The sequence below is a fragment of the Artemia sp. Qi Xiang Cuo genome, chromosome 20 (genome assembly GCF_049724085.1).
Source record: "Artemia sp. Qi Xiang Cuo chromosome 20, ASM4972408v1, whole genome shotgun sequence".
In the NCBI taxonomy this organism is placed as follows: Eukaryota; Metazoa; Arthropoda; class Branchiopoda; order Anostraca; family Artemiidae; genus Artemia; species Artemia sp. Qi Xiang Cuo.
In genome coordinates this window covers 1,189,620-1,209,728 of record NC_142813.1, presented here as the reverse complement: position 1 = coordinate 1,209,728, position 20,109 = coordinate 1,189,620, and the positions used below count along the sequence as shown (strand labels likewise).

Here is a 20,109-nt window from a genome sequence, read left to right as displayed (position 1 = left end):
CCTTAAGGGTCTAGTGCCGTCTTACTTACTTACTAGTAATAATACAGTTATAGCATTCATATTCTTGTATCATGAAGGATCATCTCTTCAATTCAAAAATATCTAATGCAGAATTTTTTTTTCTTTGTTTGACCTATTTTTTTTATTATTTGAAAATTTGTAACCCAACACCCAAGATCGAATCAGCATAATATGTCCAATAAGCGAACAGAGCTATTTATCCGATTGCTGGTTAAAGATCTAGAATACCTATTTTAAGATGTTACAACACAAAAAATGGAGGACAAAAAATAAAGCATGTAAGCCATGAATGCTCAGACCCGTTGATGCTGCCAGGACGGACTCGTCTCCGCCAATTCAAATGGCTAACAAATTAGCTCAATTGACTAAAATTTGTTAAAATAAGCTAAACAAAAAAAAAATGTGTCGAACACTTAAACTAACCTTCTGGAAAGAGAAAATGCTTTTCATTAGTGTACATAAGTAAAACAAGCAAAACAAGTTTGTTTTATCCATTGAAGACAAGAGGAGAGAATTCCCTCCCCCTCCCTCAATCAAAAATTGTCTGATATGCGTCCCCCTAGACAAATAATGATTTGGGCCTAACAATGCTCATTTTGAATATTTTCACCTCAGAGGCAATCGTACACCCCTTTCTCCCAACAATTCCGTAGGTAGGAGGGGGCAAGGGGGACGGTTGTACCGGTGCGCAGCTTCTGCTGAGACACAAAACTCAGTCTTTAAAAAAAAATATTTTACTTATTCATGTTGTCATACTACTAGTGGTGGGCGGTTGAAAAATCGACATTGTCCCCGGGCGCTAAAAACCCTGGCCACGCCTCTGCCTCCCAAGGCTTTTGGTTACGTCAGGCACGTACGAAGGGATCTGTTTCGGGGGGGGGGCAAATCCTTCAATTCCTCATTCTGTGAGAATTATCAAAAAATTATGGGGGGGAAATGAGATTTGGGGGGGACGGTCCCGGATCCCCCCCCCTCTTGCGTACGTCCCTGTTTATGTGTGTATGTATTTCAACAAAAATTATTTGCCTTTTGGCAAATATTCTACGAGCTTCATCATCCATCGAATGAAATAAGTTGTTTGGCAAAAGTAGAGATAAAAAAAACAACGTTGACATTATTTACACTGTTGTCATCTGATTGAATCTAGTTGTTGGCGCTACTTTCACGTATTTAAAATCAGTATATTTACCATAGCATCAGTTGGCAATAAAACAATCTATTGACTAATAAATCAGATACAATAAGTACATACGATCCATTCTATTTACAATATCATTTAGAGATTAAGTTTTTTTTCTGAATCTTTTTATCAGTTAATTCCTTTAATTTATGCTAGTCCTTTATATGAAGTACGAAAAAAACTGAGACACATTAGAGCTATCTACGCAAAATGTGATTTTCTTGTTCAAGGGGGGGCGGGGTGTAAACCTCCAGTAAGGAGTTGTCAGAAATGAAGATTTCAATGACTTACTTTTTACCTCAATTGGATGACACATTTAGGGGGTTTAGATTTCGTTTTCCAAAATTCTGAAAATTTTATTCTCGTAGAGCACAACTGAACTCAAGTGAACAAGAGCTCAACTGAAGAACACAACTGAAGAGTCCAACTGAAATCAACTCAACAAAAGGCTCAACTGAAGAACACAAATTGCTCTTAAGTTGACCCTGAATGCTAAATACTAGTTTTGACGTAGTTACAAGTTAAGTTCTAATTAACGAGTGAAATTTTTGTCACGAGACATTCGCTTTTAAAGCTTTTTTTCTTTTATTTCTGCTACTAAAGGTCAGTGCCGCCAATTCAGATAAAGAAGGGAGGACGGGGGTAAAATTCTAAGGCGGCAATTAGGCTATTTTTCAATGGAAATCTAAAAAAAGGCATTTTTGCAAAGAAAATAAAAAAAAAGTATTTTTCAAAATCTAGGGAGGGCGAATTCTAGGAGAGGCGGACAGTGCCCAACTGCCTTCCCCCCGTGTAAGCCCCCGCTAAAGAGTAGTAGATGTAACAGGATACATCTACTGCTGCAACCATGATTATTTTGAAACGCATACGGAAAATCGGATCTTTTAGAGACTAAACAGTCCATAAAATAACGAAAAAAAATATAAACGTTGTTGGTTTAAATATTATTGCGCAAATCATGCGGTGGAATACATATAGAAAGTATCATGGTATTTTCTTTACATAGTTAAGTATGGAGAAAGCGCTAAAGTCGAAGAACTTAGAATACTATAGACACAGACATCTATAGACATACTCTAATACTCTATAATACTATAATGCTCTATACTACAGGGATTGGAAAAACATTCAAGGTGATCTTTTCGCAACAGTTACTAATTCTGTCCTTTCTTAAACGTATACGTCGGGGTGTCACAAAGCATCGGTCCAGTAATCCGAGCCTAGTTGAAGCGGGGAGAAAATCCAAACTTTGGTATCATTTGTAGTTCTGGCTGGGTTTCTGACATTCGCCTTTCTACCAAAAAAAAGTTTGCAATAGAATTATCTATCCACATGAAAAAGATAGTTGAAGAGACATCCCGGCAAGCTTCTCTGTCACAACCTTCTTTCTGGAAAAAATGTATCAAGAGATCCTCCTAGCGCCCACCTACCTGCTCAAGCTATTCCTGATTCCGAGTAGAATTCATACTTGTATGCTAAATTCTCCCGCCAGATGCCACCGTACAGTTCGAATATGAAGACAAGCTTGATAGATTTTTGTCTAGTTGTCTAACCGACAATTTTGTTGTTTCAGTTGAGTCTGTACTACGAGCAATCCAATACCTAAAACGTAAGAAATCGTCTCGTATCGATAAAAGTGGGCGCTCTTCACATTCTGCATGGAAGCGAGCTGAACGCAAAACGTTATGTCCCACTTTACCAATTTGGATTCCAGTCACGTCTAGGTTTTGCCCACGGTTTGTCGGTTGTCGCGAATTGATCGATGCTGATGCATCAGGTGAAACTCTCGTGTTGGCTGGGCATGATGTTCGTAAAGCGTTCGACTCTCTCATTCACGCGGCTATGCTACTCCATGCAGAAAAACGTAGAGTGAGCCCCTCATATATTAGAGCCCTTCGAGACATGTATTATCGTCTTAAAGTTTTCCTAATACTTCACCCATTATCTAACGCTGACGGCTCTCAAGTCTACGCACCAACCCCTGATATTTTTGTCAACGTCGAAAAAGGTACCCGTCAAGGTGCTGTTTCTCCCCCTTCCCTCTTCAATAATGGAGTTCTTGATACACAGTCAGCTGTTCCCACATCATTCATCTTTGCCGGTCTTGATTTATCTCTCGTATATTATGCAGATCCAGCGCATTAGCGAGATTTTCCCAACGCTACAATCTGAGTAAGCAAAACTAGGTCTTCAGTTCAATGCTGAAAAGTTCGAAGTTGCATTCTTCAACTGGAAGTAAGCGTCGCATGGGGATATTACTTTCGAAAATAGTAGGATTAAGCCAGTAGATCATATCACCTACCTCCGTTTTCCAATTGGTTCGTTTATAATGCACACGCGACAACTATTAACTGCTCAATTGGTTTCCATGGAGAGTGAAGTTTCCGCGGGGTGAACTTTTCAGGGGAAATTTTAGTCGAGGAGGATTTGACAGAATTTCTATACGAAATTCTTTTTATTTGTCTTACTTCCTCTTTGCCAACTCAATTTTTCATATGGAGATGTTCTGGGAGAATTGTCCGGGGAAAATTTTCAGCGCGTTTAGATATCCGGGAAAAAATACCATGGAAGGAGGGATTTCCGGAATGATGGGATAAACGATTAAAACTTAGTCGTTTTCAAATGAAAGTATGCTAAGGATAATTTTTCAGGCTGAATCGTCTGCAATACATTTTACGGAGGGGGAGGGGAATTTCAGAGAGGATGGAATTATCCGGAAGGAATTTTATAGGGGGAGGGGGGGTGTATTTCATAAGAGAAACACTTTCCACGGATTAGCTTCCCGTGAGGTGAGGGAATTTTTAATGAAGAGTGAGCCAGATTTACCGGCAATACTTGAAAAAGATCAGAAATCATAGACAGTGGTAAGTGCTACCTATACAAACAACAATGTGGCCACAATCTATTATTTTTTTTTGGTTCTTGGTCTTTGACCAGGACGCTTTGTATCGACGGAATTGCCCTAGAAATCTCAAAAAAGGCTTACTTAATTGCAAATTTGAGTTGCTTGTGCCCTTTTCAATAGCCGAAAGTGATTGGAAGGCAACTAACACCCCTTCCACGCCCACCATTTCCCCAAACACATCCAATCAAAATTTTTAGATAGCCATTTTGTTCAGCGTATTTGATTTCCAGATAGAAATGATGTTTTTGAGGAGGACACTTCCTCAGAGCCCTCAGGGCAAGAATCGTAAATTATGCCCCGGGGGCATATAAGGTTTTTATAGAAAGCGTTGTCGTGGACACTTCAAAAAAGGTGCGTTTGATTGGAAATTAGAAGGGCTTGTGCTCTTTTTAACATTCGAGAGTGATTGGAGGATAACTAACACCCCTCTCACACTCACCATTTCTCCAAAAACATCCAATCACAATTTTGAGATAACCATTTTTTTCGACGTAGTTAAAAAGTCTAGAAATTATGTTTTTGAGGAAGACACTCCCTCCACAGCCCTCAGGGAAAGGGTTGTAAGTTATGCGCGGGGGCATATAAGATTTTTTATAGACAGCGTTGTCGAAAAAACAAAAAGGAAACATTCGATCGGAAATTGAAACGGCTAGTGCCCTTTTTAATAGTCGAAAGTGATTGGAGGATTACTAACACCCCTCTCACACCCACCATTTCCCCAAACCCAACTGATTAAAATTTTGAAACAGCCATTTTGTTCAAAGTAGGTGAAACGTCCAGAAATTATGCCTTTGAGGATGACAACCCTTAGAGCCCTCAGGTCAAGGGTTGTAAGTTATGCCCTGGGGCATATAAGGTTTTTGTAGAAAACGTTGTCGTAGAAACTTCAAAAAGGAATCATTCGGTTAGAAACTGAAAGGGCTAGTGCCCTTTTTAATAGTCGAAAGCGATTGGACGTCAACTAATCCTCCGCTCACACCCACTATTTCCCCAAACACACCCAATCACAATTTTTAGATCGCAATTTTTTTCAACGTAGCTGGAAGTTCTGGGAATTAAGACTTCGGGGATGACAACCCCCCCCCCTCCAGCCCTCAGGGCAAGGGTTGTAAGTTATGGCCTGGGAGTATATAAGTTTTTATTGAATGCGTTGTCGTAGAATCTTCAACAGGGCTCATTTGATTGGAAATTCAAAGGGCTAGAGCCTTTTTTAATAGTTGAAAGTGATTGGAGAGCAACTAACGCCCCTCTCACGCCCACTTTTTCCCCAAACACATCCAATCAAAATTTTGAGATAGCCATTTCGTTTAACGTAGTTGAAAGTTCTGGAAATTAGGTCTTTGAGGATGACAACCCCCTCACAGCCCTTAGGGCAAGGGTTGTAATTTATGCCCTGGGGCGGTATAAGGTGTTTATAGAAAGCGTTAATTATGCCTTGGGGGCATATAAGGGGTTTATAGAAAGCGTCGTAGAAACTCTATAAGGGTTCATTTGATTGGCAATTGAAAGGGATAGTGCCTTTTTTAGTAGATGAAAGTGATTGGAAGGATTGACATTTTATAGTAAAGATCGATGTTGGTACAAATTATTATTGTATTTTTCTCTTTTTTTGTTTAGACCAGGACACTTCGTATCGAAGGAGTTGTCTTAGGAACTTCGAAAAGGGCTCATTCGATTGAAAATAGAAAGGGTTAATGCCCTTTTTAATGGTCGAAAGTGATTGAAGGGCAACTAGTCCCTCTCCCATGCCCACCCTCCCAATTGCCCATTATGTTTAAAAACTAAATGTTGCCTTAAGATTAAATCAAAACGCACTGTGTTAATGCTAATTCCCAATAAGGCATCTTAGCAGTATCCCAAGAACGACTGAGGGCATGATGTTCAAACTTTCGGGGCTACTTCTGCACTTAAAATCACCCAAATCAAAATAGCGTAAGTGTATCCAAGCTATCAAAGAAAGTGAACAGATTGTTTTTGCGAATGGTATTAAGTTTTCTATTTCAGGTCAACTAGAGGAGGTATGAAACTAAATTAAACACAACCATTTGTGTCCAGACTTTTAAAAGGGTGTATGTTGTTAAAAATTGCTGAAAATTTTTATCCAGCATACAAATAGCAGGCCAAACTATAAATTCTTAAAAAAAGGAAAATATTTAAAGAATTATTTTCTTTTTCCCTGAAAAGACTATGCCAATATAAACGAACAAAAATTAATCAAAAAAACTTTTACCACAAAATAAGTCTTTCAAAGAAAGGTAAAGAACTCCATTAAACCAAAAATGAGCAGAAATAAAATCAAATAATCTACCAAGCGTGAAACTACCACAAATCAGCATCGATAAATATATGAAACCCAAAACGAACAGAAATTACAATAAATAACTGAGTCAAACTCAAAAGGAGCAGAAATTAGCATGAGTAGGGCTCAAAACCCCTATGCCTTCCCAAGGCCACAACATAATTTGCCCTTTACTCAAAAAAATACAAATGAATGTGCATTGTCAGTTTAACATACATTTATTGATATTTAGTAATCAAAATGTTAATATTATTTGATTATTAAAGTTATAAAAGTAAAAACATTTATATTTTTTATAACAGCAAGGTATTTGAGGACGGGGGCAACCCTTTCATATACGGAGTAATTTCGGTTTATTTTGAGTTTTAATGTTACTTCTTACTTTCAGTTGAAAAAACTTTTTTTGTTATTTAATGAAAAAAAATGTCAAACGGAGAAGTGACTGTAAAAGGTTTCGTGTTTTTTTTTTTTTTTTTTTTTTTTTTCACTTATTCTAATATTTTTTTTGGGGGGGACTTACGCCCACTTATTATCAGTTTAGTGGAGAACAAATTTTTTTTACAAGGATAGATGGTAACGTTGTCTTCTCATTTTTTCATGTATGAACACCAGTATTTTAAGCTTTTATAAACACCGGGCAATATTGTAGGGAGAAAACCCTGAAAAAAACTTACACATGTGAGCGCTACTCTGTTGGTACTGGGCAGTTTTGTGCTAGAGTTAAGGCCGTACCCAGGATATTTTTTTCTGAGGGGGGTTTTACTTATGGATTTTTCGGGGGGGGGTACACAAAATAAACTGAAAAACGCGTACAAATTTTGTTTTTGTCCATTTTTGTTACGTTTTTACTAGTAAAAAAAAACACTTCGGGAGGGGTTCAAACCCCTAACCCCCCCCTCTGAGTACAGCCTTGGCTAGAGTTAGTAGTAGCAGCAGCAGTTCCTACCTTGTGGTATGTGCATCACAGCCACTGTAATGCCAGAAATAATATCCCACTTCAAATCTCTAAGCCAGTCATATCTCGGCAGCCATTCAGTAACTGGGAGTTTTGTTTCTACAATTTTCCTTGCCTTTTTTGCAGAGCATGTACAACATGATCCTAAATAATTGGTTGCTTTCTCAAAAAACCCTTAAAATAAAGAAAAAGAAAAAAAGTCTTCTGGAAAAAATTCTTCCCTGAAAAAGATAAAAAAATTCTTCAAAAAAAAAAAAATTCTTACCTGAAAAAGGAAAAAAATCTTCTGAAAAATAATAAAAGAAAAAAATTGTCTTTTTGTTTACCAGTGCAAAAAAAAAATGAAAGAGAGAATAACATATCTTTGAATAACTGGGGGCGGTACAAATTTGTGGGGAGACAGGCAGAGGGTGCGAGGAACAGCTGCTATCCACAGAAAAATATGTAAATAATATGCTTAAAGCCAGGACAGAATAATTTTATGGAAAACATGGTAAAAAAGGTTTTTCTACAGTCTTCCCGTAATCCGAAGCCTGCCACCTCCCTTTGTCAATCAATCAATTTATTCAATCAATAGATTCACAACACAAAACATCAACATAGTCTCACCCGTAAGGTTCTATGGCCAGAAAAAAAAGGGGAGAAACAAAATAAAGAAAATACACAAAAAAAAATTGCAAAAAGAAGCAAAGAGGATTCCCAACTTTAACAGACTCAACACTAGTTTTGATGTTTGGATGATCATGACCAATACTAGTTTGGATGATCGTGATCAATACTAGCTTGATTGACGATTTACTAAACAATTTGGGTGGAAAATGTGGTTTCTATCCCATTTTTTGGGCTATAATGAAAGAAAGACCAAGAAAGACCAATCATTTGTACAGCAATTTGTTTCAGGTTGACCCCTTTTTTCACAATTTTCCTAGAACCTCTTCCCCAACCTCACTCTCTCTCAAAGCTTTAAGCACCAAACAATTCTTTTGACTTTAAACATTTATTTTCATATTCATCAGCAGAAAAAAAGAGCGTAAAAATGACATATCTAATCACATTTGCTGGTACTTACTCGATCAACATCTTTTGCCTCAACCTCAAATTTAACCTCAAAAATTAAAATTTGTAAAAGAGCTAGAGCGGTAAACTTTTCGGATTCAAAATCACATATTTTTTGGTTGGGTAGTGAAAGAATCATTTGTATAGCAATTTGTTTGAGGTTGACCCCTTTTTTTCACAATTTTCCTAGACTAATAATGAAAGAAAGACAAAGATGGTTAGGTCATGGTTTACAAATGAAGGATGATAGAAAGCAAAAAAGGTGCTTCCTGGCAAAACAGCTAGGACAAAAACAAAAAGCAGAATGTCCTCGAATGACGTGTAAAGAGGTTACAAAAAGGAAGTTGGAACTTCATGAAAGGGAACAAACAAATAAGGTGTAAGGAGGTGTAATGGAGGGTTACAAAAATGAGGTGAAAGGAGGTTACAAAAAGTGAAGTTGGAGCTTCATGGGAGGGAACAAACAAATAAGTTCTGAGCGGAGTCGGGGTGGGGTGGCGGGGGAGCATGCACTCCATTGTACCATTATTATTACGGGCATACTAACCAAACTGAGCTGAGGCCAAGTCTATAAAGGCCCATTGCCTTCATTACTGGTACTATGAATTAATTTTTCATATTTTGACGCCCTATTCTACACCATTTGTTTTACGACCTATTTATTATAGCACCGTTCGAAGCACCATAAATTACATTTTTAAGAACTAATCTTCCCCATTCGCATGACTGCTCAGTTATTATGGGAGGATAAGGGGTATTATAAATTAATTTTTCCTTTTTTTTACGGCCTGTTTTTCCCCCATTTGTATTACAGCTTATTTATTATATCAAAATTCATTGTACCGGCCATCATTTGTTTTCTGTTTTTGTTAAAACCCAGTACACCAGTCTAAATGTTCGCAATTTTCTTTTTTATCATTTTATTGGGTTTAATCTGTTTTCAACATGAATAAAATTGAAGATTTTGTTTGAAGATTTTGTTGCCGTCATGATAAGCCAATTTGTTTTTAAGAACTATGTCACAATATTTGAAAACAAGTAATTTATTTTATCTTTTTGCTTGCTTACTCAGAAAAAAAAGTTGAGTTTATAGAAAAAATTTTATGGCACAGCCAGACGGCATAGATACCTTAAAACTTACTTATATTAATAAAATTGAATATAAAACTAGTGTCGGGCGATAATTTGATGAAACGATATATCGATATTTTTACTTTCGATATTCGATAACCGATATATCGATTTCGATAATTCAGATCAGTTTTTTGCTCAGATTAACTCTTTGTTTTGCCAAAGTTCAATAACAAAAATTGTAATTAAAGATTATTTTGCACAATTTTTTCTAAACTATAAAAAAAATACAAAAAATCTGCGATTGGGCAACATGAATCAATATCATAAAAACCTAGATTTGGGATTACTCGGGCTCGGGATAAAGCAAAATAAACTACTGGCTATTATTGGTTATCCAAATCAGTAATATGTCAATATTTTTCCTTGAGAACTGGTTCTACCTTTCAGTGATTAAATAAAGCATTTTTTTTTTTTTGGAAAAAACATATTTTTTTTCCAAAGGAAAGCAACGAGCAACATTAAAACTTAAGAAAACAAAATTCCGTATATGAGGGGATAACCCGTCCTCAATACTTCGCTATTCATGCCAAAGCTTTTTGTATTTAAACAAAGTTTAAATAAAAAAAACAAAGCTCTAAATAAACAGCCCCTGTCTTTCAAGAGTTGTTCTTAAAGAATTGGGACAAAAGTCAAAAAATTTGCGTAAAGAGTGAGGTATTGACGAAGGGAAGTCCCCCTTCATACACGGGACAACTTCTGTCCGTTTTTGATGTTGCTCCTTACTCTTAGTTGAATTTTTTTTATTACATCTCTCTTTTTTATTAGGATCACCCCATGGAAAAATCCCCTAAATAATTTCAAGCCCTTTGAAGATTTTCCCCGGGCAACTTCTCCGGAATATCTCCGCAGGTGAAATTGAATTGGCAAAGAGAAAGTAAGTCAAATAAAAAAAATCCGTATAGGAACTCTGATAAATTATCTAGTGTAGTTTTCCTTTAAAAATTCACACCCGGAGACTACCCTCCTCATAGAAAATACTCCCTTTGGAAAATCTACCCTATAGAAAATTCCCCCTCCCCGAAAAAATTCTGTTCTTCCCAATAAGAAATACAGTTCTTGAAGAATTACGACAAACAGTCAAAATTTAGCGTAAAGAGAGAGGTTTTGACTACAGGGCATCCCCCCTCATATATGTAATAACTTTTTTCTTTTTAAGTTTTAATGTTGCTCTTTAATTTAAATTGAAAAATTATTTTTTTTAACTTAATTTCTGAACGTTTTTCAAATAACGCTGGCAAATCTGCCTCTTCCTTCCATAGAAAATCCCTGCTTCATAACATTGCTCCTTGAAAAGTTCCTCCCGCGGAAGATCCCCTTCCCCCAGGAAATTCCATCCCCGCTGAAAATTACCCTCAAAAAATTTCTTGCGGACAATTCCGCCTGATGAATTCTTTTTAGCCTGCTTTCATTTGAAAAGGACTTGCTTTTATTTTAATTTTTAATCGTTTTTCAAACCATTCTGGAAATCCTCCCTCTGTGGAAAATTCTTCCTGTAAGTCCTCCCCTCCCATTTTCCCAACAGAAAGTTTCTCTTGTGGAAAATTCTCTTGTCCTAATAGAAAGTCTCTCCCGCAAAAAAAATATCCAATGGAGAATTTCTCCCACGGAAAAATCCCCCACGGAAAAATCCCCCTAAATTTCAACCCCTTTGAAAATTTTCCCCAGGCAATTTCCCCTGAATATATCATAGGCAGCGCAATCGCGCTGCCTAAGTAAAGAACGATGTCGGCACAATGTATTATTTTTTTCCATACCAGGGCACTTCGTATCGAAGGATTTGTCGTATAAACTTCGATAAGGGCTCATTCGATTGGAAATTGGAGTGGCTAGTGCCTTCTACACATCCAAGTCCCCAAACGCATCCAATCGAAGTTTTTAGATAGCCATTTTATTCAACGTAGTTGAAAATTCTGGAATTAGGTCTTTAAGGATGACAACCCCTCCCCCTCAGAGTCCTCAGGGCAAGAGTTGTAAGTTATGCCCTGGGGGCAAACAAGGTTTTTATTGAAAGCATTGTCGTAGAAACTTCAAAAGGGCTCATTCCATTGGAAATTGAGAGGGCTAGTTTCTTTTTTAATAGTTGAAAGTAATTGGATAGCAACTAAAGCCCCTCTCACGCCAACCACTTCCCTACAGTCGTCCAAGTAAATGTTTTAAAAATCTGATTATCTCAACGTGGTTGAAAGTTATTAACATTAGGGCTTCTATGATGATAACCCCCTCAGAGCCCTTAGCGCAAGGGTTCTAAGTTATGCCTTGGGGGCCTATATAGTTTTTATAGACAGTTGTCGTAAAAATTTTAAAAAAGGCTCACTTGATTGGAAATTGCCATTTTTAATAGTCGAAAGTGAGTGGAGAGTAATTAACCCCCCCCCTCTCACGCCCAACATTTCCCCAAAAACATTCAATCAAAGTTTAGAGATAGCCATTTTGTTCAACGTAGTTGAAAGTTCTTGAAATTATGTATTTAAGGATGACAAACCCCCCAGAGACCCCAGGACAAAGGTTGTAAGTTATGCCCTGGGGGCATATAAGGTTTTTATAGATAGAGTTATCGTAAAACTTCAAAAGGGGCTCATTCAATTGGAAATTGAGAGGGCTAGTGCTCTTTTTAATAGTCGAAAGTGATTGGAGGGTAACTAACCCCCTCTCACGCCAGCCATTCCTCAAAACACATCCAATCAAAATTTTCAGATAGCCATTTTGTTCAACGTAGTAGGAAGTTCTTGAAATTAGGTCTTTGAGAATAACAACCCCCCCAGCCCTCAGGGCAAGGGTTGTAAGTTATACCCTGGGGGCATATAAGGTTTTTATTGAAAGCTTTATCGTAGAAACTTCAAAAGGGCTCAATTGATTGAAAATTGAAAGGGCTAGTGACTTTTTAATAGTTGAAAGTAATTGGAGTGACTAAAGCCCGTCTCACGCACCCCATTTCCCCAAACATATCCAATCAAAATTTTGAGATAGCCAATTTGTTTAATGTAGTTGAAGGTCCTGGACACTAAGTCTTAGAGGATGACAACCACCCTAACAGCCTTTAGGGTAAGAGTTGTAAGTTATGCCCTGGGGACATATAAGGTGTTTATAGTTAGAGTTGTCGTTTCAAAAAGGGCTCATTCGATTGGATATCGAAAGGCCTAGTGCCCTTTTTAATAGTCCAAAGTGATTGGAAGGCTTGACAATTTTATAGTAAAAATCGATGTGGGTATAATGTATTATTTTTTTGTTGTTGTTGTTTAGACCAGGGCACTTCGTATCGAAGGAGTTGTCGTGGTAACTTCGAAAAGGGCTCATTCAATTAAAAATAGAAAGGGCTGATGCCCTTTTTAATAGTCGAAAGTGATTGGAGGGAAATTAATATCCCTCCCACGCCCACCCACCCATTTAGCCATTATGTTTAAAAACTACATGTTGCCTTAAGATTAAATCAAAATGCACTGTGTTAATTCTTCCAGGAACGACTGAGGGTATTATGTTCAAACTTTCGGGGGTACTTCTGCTCTTAAATTTAACCAAATCAAAATAGCGTAAGTGTATTCAAGCTATCAAAGAAAGTAAACAGATTTTTTTGCGAATGGGATCAAGTTTTCCATTTCAGGTCAACTAGAGGCGGTATGAAACTAAATTAAACACTACAATTTGTGTCCAGATTTTTAAAAGGGTGTATGTTGTTAAAATTGCTGAAAATTTTTATCCAGCATACAAATAGCAGGACAAACTATAAAGTCTGAAAAAAAGAAAAGATTTAAAGTATTATTTTCTTTTTACTTGAGAAGACTATGTCAATATAGAGCGAACCGAAATTAATTAAAAAAAACTTTTTCCACAAAATAAGTTTTTCAAAGAAAACTAAAGAACTCCATCAAACAAAAAATGAGCAAAAATAAAATCAAATAACCTACCAAGCGTGAAACTACCACAAATCAGCATCAATAAAGAAATGAAACCCAAAACGAAAAGAAATTACAATAGATAACCGAGTCAAACTCAAAACGAGCAGAAATTAACATAAGTTGGGCTCAAAACCCCTATGCCTTCCCAAGGCCTGAACAAAATTTGCACTTTACTGAACAAATACAAATGAATGTACATTGTCAGTTTAATATAAATATACTGATATGTAGTAATCAAAATGTTAATATTATTTGATTTATGAAAGTTATAAAAGTAAAAACATTTACATTTTTCAAAAGATATCGGAGGGCAACTTGCCCCCCCCCTCTCTACGCCCTTTTTTCCTCAAACTCATCCAATAAGAAATTTGAGAGCCAATTTTTCAAAACGGTTCAAAGATGATATAACGAAAACTCCGGGGTCGAAACAATCCTTCAGGGCCCGGGGTAGGCGCTGTAAATTATGCCCGGCGGGCCCGGGGGCATAGCTGTTATGGAAAGGATGCTCGTTAAAATTCAGAGTTGGCTCATTTGATTGGAAATTCAATTCAATTCAATTCATTTTATTTAACATAAAAATACATTTAACAAATATGCCAATACCCGCCCCAAGAAAGATACCAAACAGCACTTGCGACTGGGCGGGTACATACACTAAAAAACAACCCACACAAATTACATACAAACACTACAAAACAACAAAAAAAAATCAATCAATCTCTCATCCATTCATTTAATAATAATAATAATAAAGATAAATAATATATAAAAAAAAAAAAATAAATAAAAAAAAAAAAAAAACTATGAACCTTGACCTAACAAATATTTTTCAATTTATTTTTATATAACCCCAGGTGCTCAGCCGCCCGAATGCTATCCGGAATAGAGTTCCACACATTAAGTCCTGAAAATCTAGTATGGAAGCTGACCATGGTTCCACTTCTATTCGGAACAATGAAATCACTAGCATGACGATTTTCATAATGGTGCAAAGACCTATTGTCATTAAAATAATCAGGAAAAACCTCTGGACTAACATCATTCCAGCAGTGATAAGCAAAAATTCCTATTTGGTAGTCTCGTAGCTGTCCTACATTCAACACTTGCAACTTGTTGAAGCAAGCTGAAGTGTTATTTACACCTTCAACATACCCACCAATAAGACGCATCGCTCTATTTTGAAGAGTCTGAACACATTTAAAATTCACATAAAAATTACTTGCCCATAACATACAGCCATACGAAGTATATGGGTGGATCAAAGCATGGTATAAAAGCAATAAAACTCTCTGAGGTAAGAAATTTTTAAAACGACGAATCGCTCCAAGGCCACGTGCAACCTGTGTGTCAACAACATCACTATGGTGTTTCCACGAAAAATGACGATCACTGTAAAAACCTAAGGCCCGGATTTCTTGAACTTGAACTACAGGCTTATTATTAAACAGACTTCCACCATCAATATCACTGGGCTTGCCTAATCTAGAATGTACAATAAAATTAGTCTTAGTAACATTAACTGATAACAATCTCAAACTAGTAAAAACATGGAAATTTCTCAGAACACAATTCACTTTCAACACAAGACTATCCAAACAACGACAGAAAACGTAACTGCAGTGTCATCAGCGAATGACGTTAAGCAACAATCTGGAATACAAAACCTCATGCTATCCACATAAACCAGATATAGAAGTGGACCAAGGACCGATCCCTGTGGCACATCACACGACACTTGATAAGGGGAAGAAATAGCATCATCAATCATCACTTTAATAGACCTACCATACAACTAACTTTCAAACCACTTCAAACTCACTCCTTTAACACCTAAGCATTCTAATCTTTGCAATAAAATTTTAAAATCTACCGTGTCAAATGCTTCCTTAAAATCAAAAAATACTGTTAGGGGGATTTCACCTTTTACTAAACAATTATTTACAAAATCAACAAGATGAATGGCAGCATGACTATTGGAATGACTTTTTCGGAACCCGAATTGGGGGTGTCACTGAGTAGGCTATGTTTCGAGAGATGGTCATATAGACGGCGATGAATCAGTGTTTCCAAAATTTTTGACAATAAAGGCAGCATCGATATTGGTCTCCAGTTACCAGTGTCTGACCTGGCATCCCCTCTGTAAAGCGGGATAACTTTAGCTTGCTTCAACGCATTTGGAAAGGTCCCCATTTCCATAGATAAAATAATAATATGGAGAATACATGGTAGTATATACATTAAAACAGCTTTAAAAGTTCTCAGATTCACGCCATCTATTCCAGCAGAATTAGGTTTTATATTTTTCACTCTTTCAATCACTTCATCACTTGTGCACTTTTCAAACTGGAACTCAACAGTGTCTCCACGAGAGTCCACGAATTCCTCGCTAATAAAATTTTCCCTGTCCCACCTTACACTCTCTTGAACAGACGAGCCAACCTGAGAATAAAACTGGCCAAAATGATTCGCGACTATATTTTTATCACCCACAAAGCTTCCATTTATATCAATGCAAGGCGACTGACTACTTTTCTGATTTCCCATAAACTCATTAATAACTTGCCATGTGGCTTTGGTATCTCCCTTACTATCAGAAAACTTTTCTTCAAAATACTTCTTCTTTGCTTGCCTTCTCATACTGTTCAGCTTATTTCTCATTCGCTTGAACTCTGCAAAATTTGCGTCATCCTGACTATTATGATATTGCTCATATAGCAAGTTCCTTTTTTTTTATCAGGTCTATTATTGCCTCCGTAATCCACCGCTTGCAGGGATCGTCCCTCTTTTGTTTTGTCAAGCGCAAGGGGCATGTTTTCTCATAAATCCGTTGGAAAATATACAAGAACTGATTGTGCGCTAGAGAAGATTCATCAGAAATCCTCAGAACTGAGTCCCACATGATACAGCTCACATCCTCGGCAAAGCTATTCAGATTTTGCTTTTTCAGCTCACGTGTCAGTATTTTTTTAGCTGGGATACGTCGTTTTCTAAGACACGTCACATGAGCAATTACCGGAAGATGATCTGAGCCTGGATATACTATCACATATGAATAGCTTTGACTAAAATAGCTAGGTCCCACGAAAACGTTATCAATTAAGGTCGCAGAATGAGTAGAGATCGTGTTTTAACGTGTTGTAAGAAAACACGTTATAAAAAAACGTGGCTAAAACGTTTTTATGCAGCCTTACGCCCCCCCCCCCCAAAAAAAAATCTTTAGCAATTAGATTCGAGGCACCCTATTGAACGAAATGCCACTACTGTTGGATAATTGCCAAAAACATGTAACTACTCAAGCAAATATAAAACACTACGTGGTGAAAAAGTGCAAAAACGAGTGACTTGTGCTAGTAAGGACCAAAACTCTAAAATGCGAAAACTTGATTGCAAAATAAACATTAAAAAATATGTGAAATTTATTAATTTTTAAGGTTTGCAAAGCCTTGGAAAAAGAGGTAAAACACTCCCAAGAAGAGAAATGGTCTTAATGAAGATAGCTCCATGAAATTCAGTATAACAGAACTTTATTGCAGGGGGTCCAAGCTACATCAACAAAATGCCAAATTTGGCATTTTTTCAGAGGAATGGTCACATTTTGTGACCATTTTGTTATGTGACCATTTTGTTAGCGTGTTTATTTTGTTATTTGATTTCTTTTTTCATTGCTTAAATTAGTCATCCAAAATTAATTGCTATAGGGCTTGTTCGATAGGAAATAGAAAGTTCTAGTGGTGTTTTAAGTAACGAACAAAATTACTCGACAATAAAGTGACTTTTTCTGCCATTTTGTGGCACAAAACAACAATGTTTTGTGTCATAACTTATTTTGACATTAAATACCATGCTACGCATTTTACACAGCTACGCACGCTCCTCCTCCATCCCAATCTATTCAAAGCCTCCCTTTTTACACCCTCCCACGAAGTTCCCATTTCCTTTAAACATTTCTTTATAACTTCCTCGCATCCCAGATGAGGATGCCCTGCTTTGTACTTAGCCCAAGACAGTTGGCTGAAAAGGACAATCTTCGGCAATCTGTCATCCTTCATCCGCACAACGTGCCCTAGCAATCTTTAACCTTTCTTTCATTATAGCCCTATAGAGCGTTATTGAACCACATTTTTCGTATATCCCGTTGTTTGAAATACGGTAAGTCATACGGGTACCCAGAAAAATCCTTAAGCAATTTCTCTGGAATACATCCAGCAAATTTTCATCCGATTTTCGAAGTGCCCATGCTTCAGAGTCATATTTGACTACTGTCTTCATTGTAGCTTCTAATATTCTAATCTTGGTTTACAGACGTATCTTCTTATTCTTCCAAACTTTTTTTAATTGTGAAAAAAACCCTGAGCCTTGGCCATTCTACTTTTAGCATCTTCACTGCTCCCACCATCTTTACTAATAAAACTACCAAGGTAAGTGAAGCTGCCCACTATATCAATCTTTTCATTACCCAATATCACCTTTTCATTCTCACTTATTCCTAACCTTAGTGACTTAGTCTTCTTAACATTAATTTTCAAGCCTATTCTAGAACCTTTTACTCTCAAAACCTCTTAAAAGTTCATTCATTTTGCTCACACTGTTATATAGGATGCCTAAATCATCAGCATAATATAAGTCTAGGAGACTTTTTAGATTATAAAATCTTAAAAAAAAATTATATAATACTTTATAAATATACAAGTACCTAATATTTGTTCAACCAGGACTAATGATTAGGTGAATTTCACAGTTCAAGTGCAGGCTAATCCACCCACCCCCCTCTAGAGGAGATATGACAAAGAGTTTGTTTGCATTTCTATGTCATCATTTTGGAACTAAATGTCAGATCTAAATATGCCTGGAATTCTCCAGATTTGTGGAAGGTCATGGGAATTTGATGCTTCAATATATTCTCCCAAGTTTTTGTGAATTAGTACACATATTTCATTTTAAATATAAATGATATTATAAAAATTGTAAAATAACTGTATAGCTATGTAATACTTTGTAAATATTTCGATTACTTTGCACTTGATATTTGCTCACCTAGGCTTGAAGATTAGGTTGGGGATTAGCTTAACTTCAGGATTCAAATTTAACCTAATCCTCCCTGAGATATGATAGATTTTGTTTGAATTTTTATGTCATCATTTCGAAACTAAATATCAGATTTTAATTTGCCTGGGGTTTTCAATATCCTGAGGAAGTCATGGGAATTTCTTGCTTGAAATATTATTCCAATTTTTATGTATAGTTAACATATTTAATTTTAAATATTATTAAAATTTTAAACTTGATTTTAAACAAACACATTATATCTTATAAATATATAAATATTTTGAGTTTAATATTTGTTCAAACAGGATTAATGATTAGGAAGAGGATTAGCTTAACTTTACAGTTCAAGTGTAGGCTAATTCTCTCTGAGAGAAGATATGATAAAGATTTTGTTTGCATTCTTGTGTCATCATTTTGAAAGTAAATATCAGATTCAAATTTTCTTGGGGTTTCTTATATTCTTAGTAATTCATTGAGTTTCGATACTTAATATATTATTCCAATTTTTGTAAATTAATCAAGATATTTTATTATATATATCATTAAAATTATAATGTATGTTTAAAAAAATATATTATATTTTATAAATATATAAATATTTTGCACTTAATATTTATTAAACCAGGCCAAGTTCAGGGTCGTATCCAGTATTTTCTTTCGGAGGAGGAGGGTGGGGGTTTACAAAAGGATTTTTCCGGGTGGGGGGGGGGGGTTACAAAAGAATTTTTCGAGGGGGGTACAAAAAACTTAAATAAAACGCATCAGAAATTACTTCATATTAATTTGGCCTTCATAAATATAATAAAATATCTTGATTATTTTACGAAAATTGGAATAATATATTAATTATCGAAACTGAATGACTTGCTAAGAATATGGGAAACTCCAAGAAAATTTAATTTTTTTTAAATATATTTTGCTTTTATAAGTATATAAATATTTTGTACTTGATATTTCCCCAGCCAGGTTCAGGGTCGTATCCAGTATTTTCTTTCGGGGGAGGGGGTTACAAAAGGATTTTTTCGAGGGATGTACTAAAAACTTAAATAAAACGCATCAAAACTTAGTTTATATTAATTTTTGTTCTGTTTTTACGGGTCAGACAAATAGTTCGGGGCTTTAAACCTGATAACTACTCCAGGATACGGCCTTGGCCTTCACAATTCAAGTGTAGGCTAATCCTCCCTGAGGGAAGATATGACAAAGTTCTTGTTTGCATTTCTGTGTCATTATTTTGAAATTAAATTTCAGATTTTAAATTTCCTGGGATTTTCCATATTCTGAAGAAGTCTTGGGAATTTGTTGCTTGAATATATTATTCCAATTTTTATGAATAGTTAACACATTTCATCTTGAATATTATTAAAGTTATAAATTGGGTTTTAAACAAATACATTATATTTTATAAATATATAAATATTTTTTATACTTAATATTTGTTGCCAAGGGATTTTTTTTTTTTCAAAACAGAAACTTTAAAAACGCATAAAAATGTGGTTATAGTCATTTTTCTTACATTTTTACGAGTCGGACAATCACTTTGGGGGGTTAGACGCCCTAACCCATCCCCCTAGATACGGCCTAGGCCAGGATTAATAATAAGGTAGAGGATTAGCTCAA

The 20,109-nt window shown here is 36.1% G+C and overlaps 1 protein-coding gene across 3 annotated transcripts in view; it reads right to left on the bottom strand.

Annotated features, from left to right (window-relative positions):
- Prestin (solute carrier family 26 member prestin) overlaps nucleotides 1-20,109 on the bottom strand; it is a 145,144-nt gene that overhangs the window by 65,932 nt on the left and 59,103 nt on the right. For all 3 annotated transcript variants that reach the window (XM_089106284.1, XM_089106285.1, XM_089106286.1), the window contains exon 3: nucleotides 7,352-7,534. In XM_089106284.1, coding sequence (XP_088962410.1) covers nucleotides 7,352-7,534 — 183 coding nt within the window. The remainder of the gene's footprint in view (nucleotides 1-7,351; nucleotides 7,535-20,109) is intronic.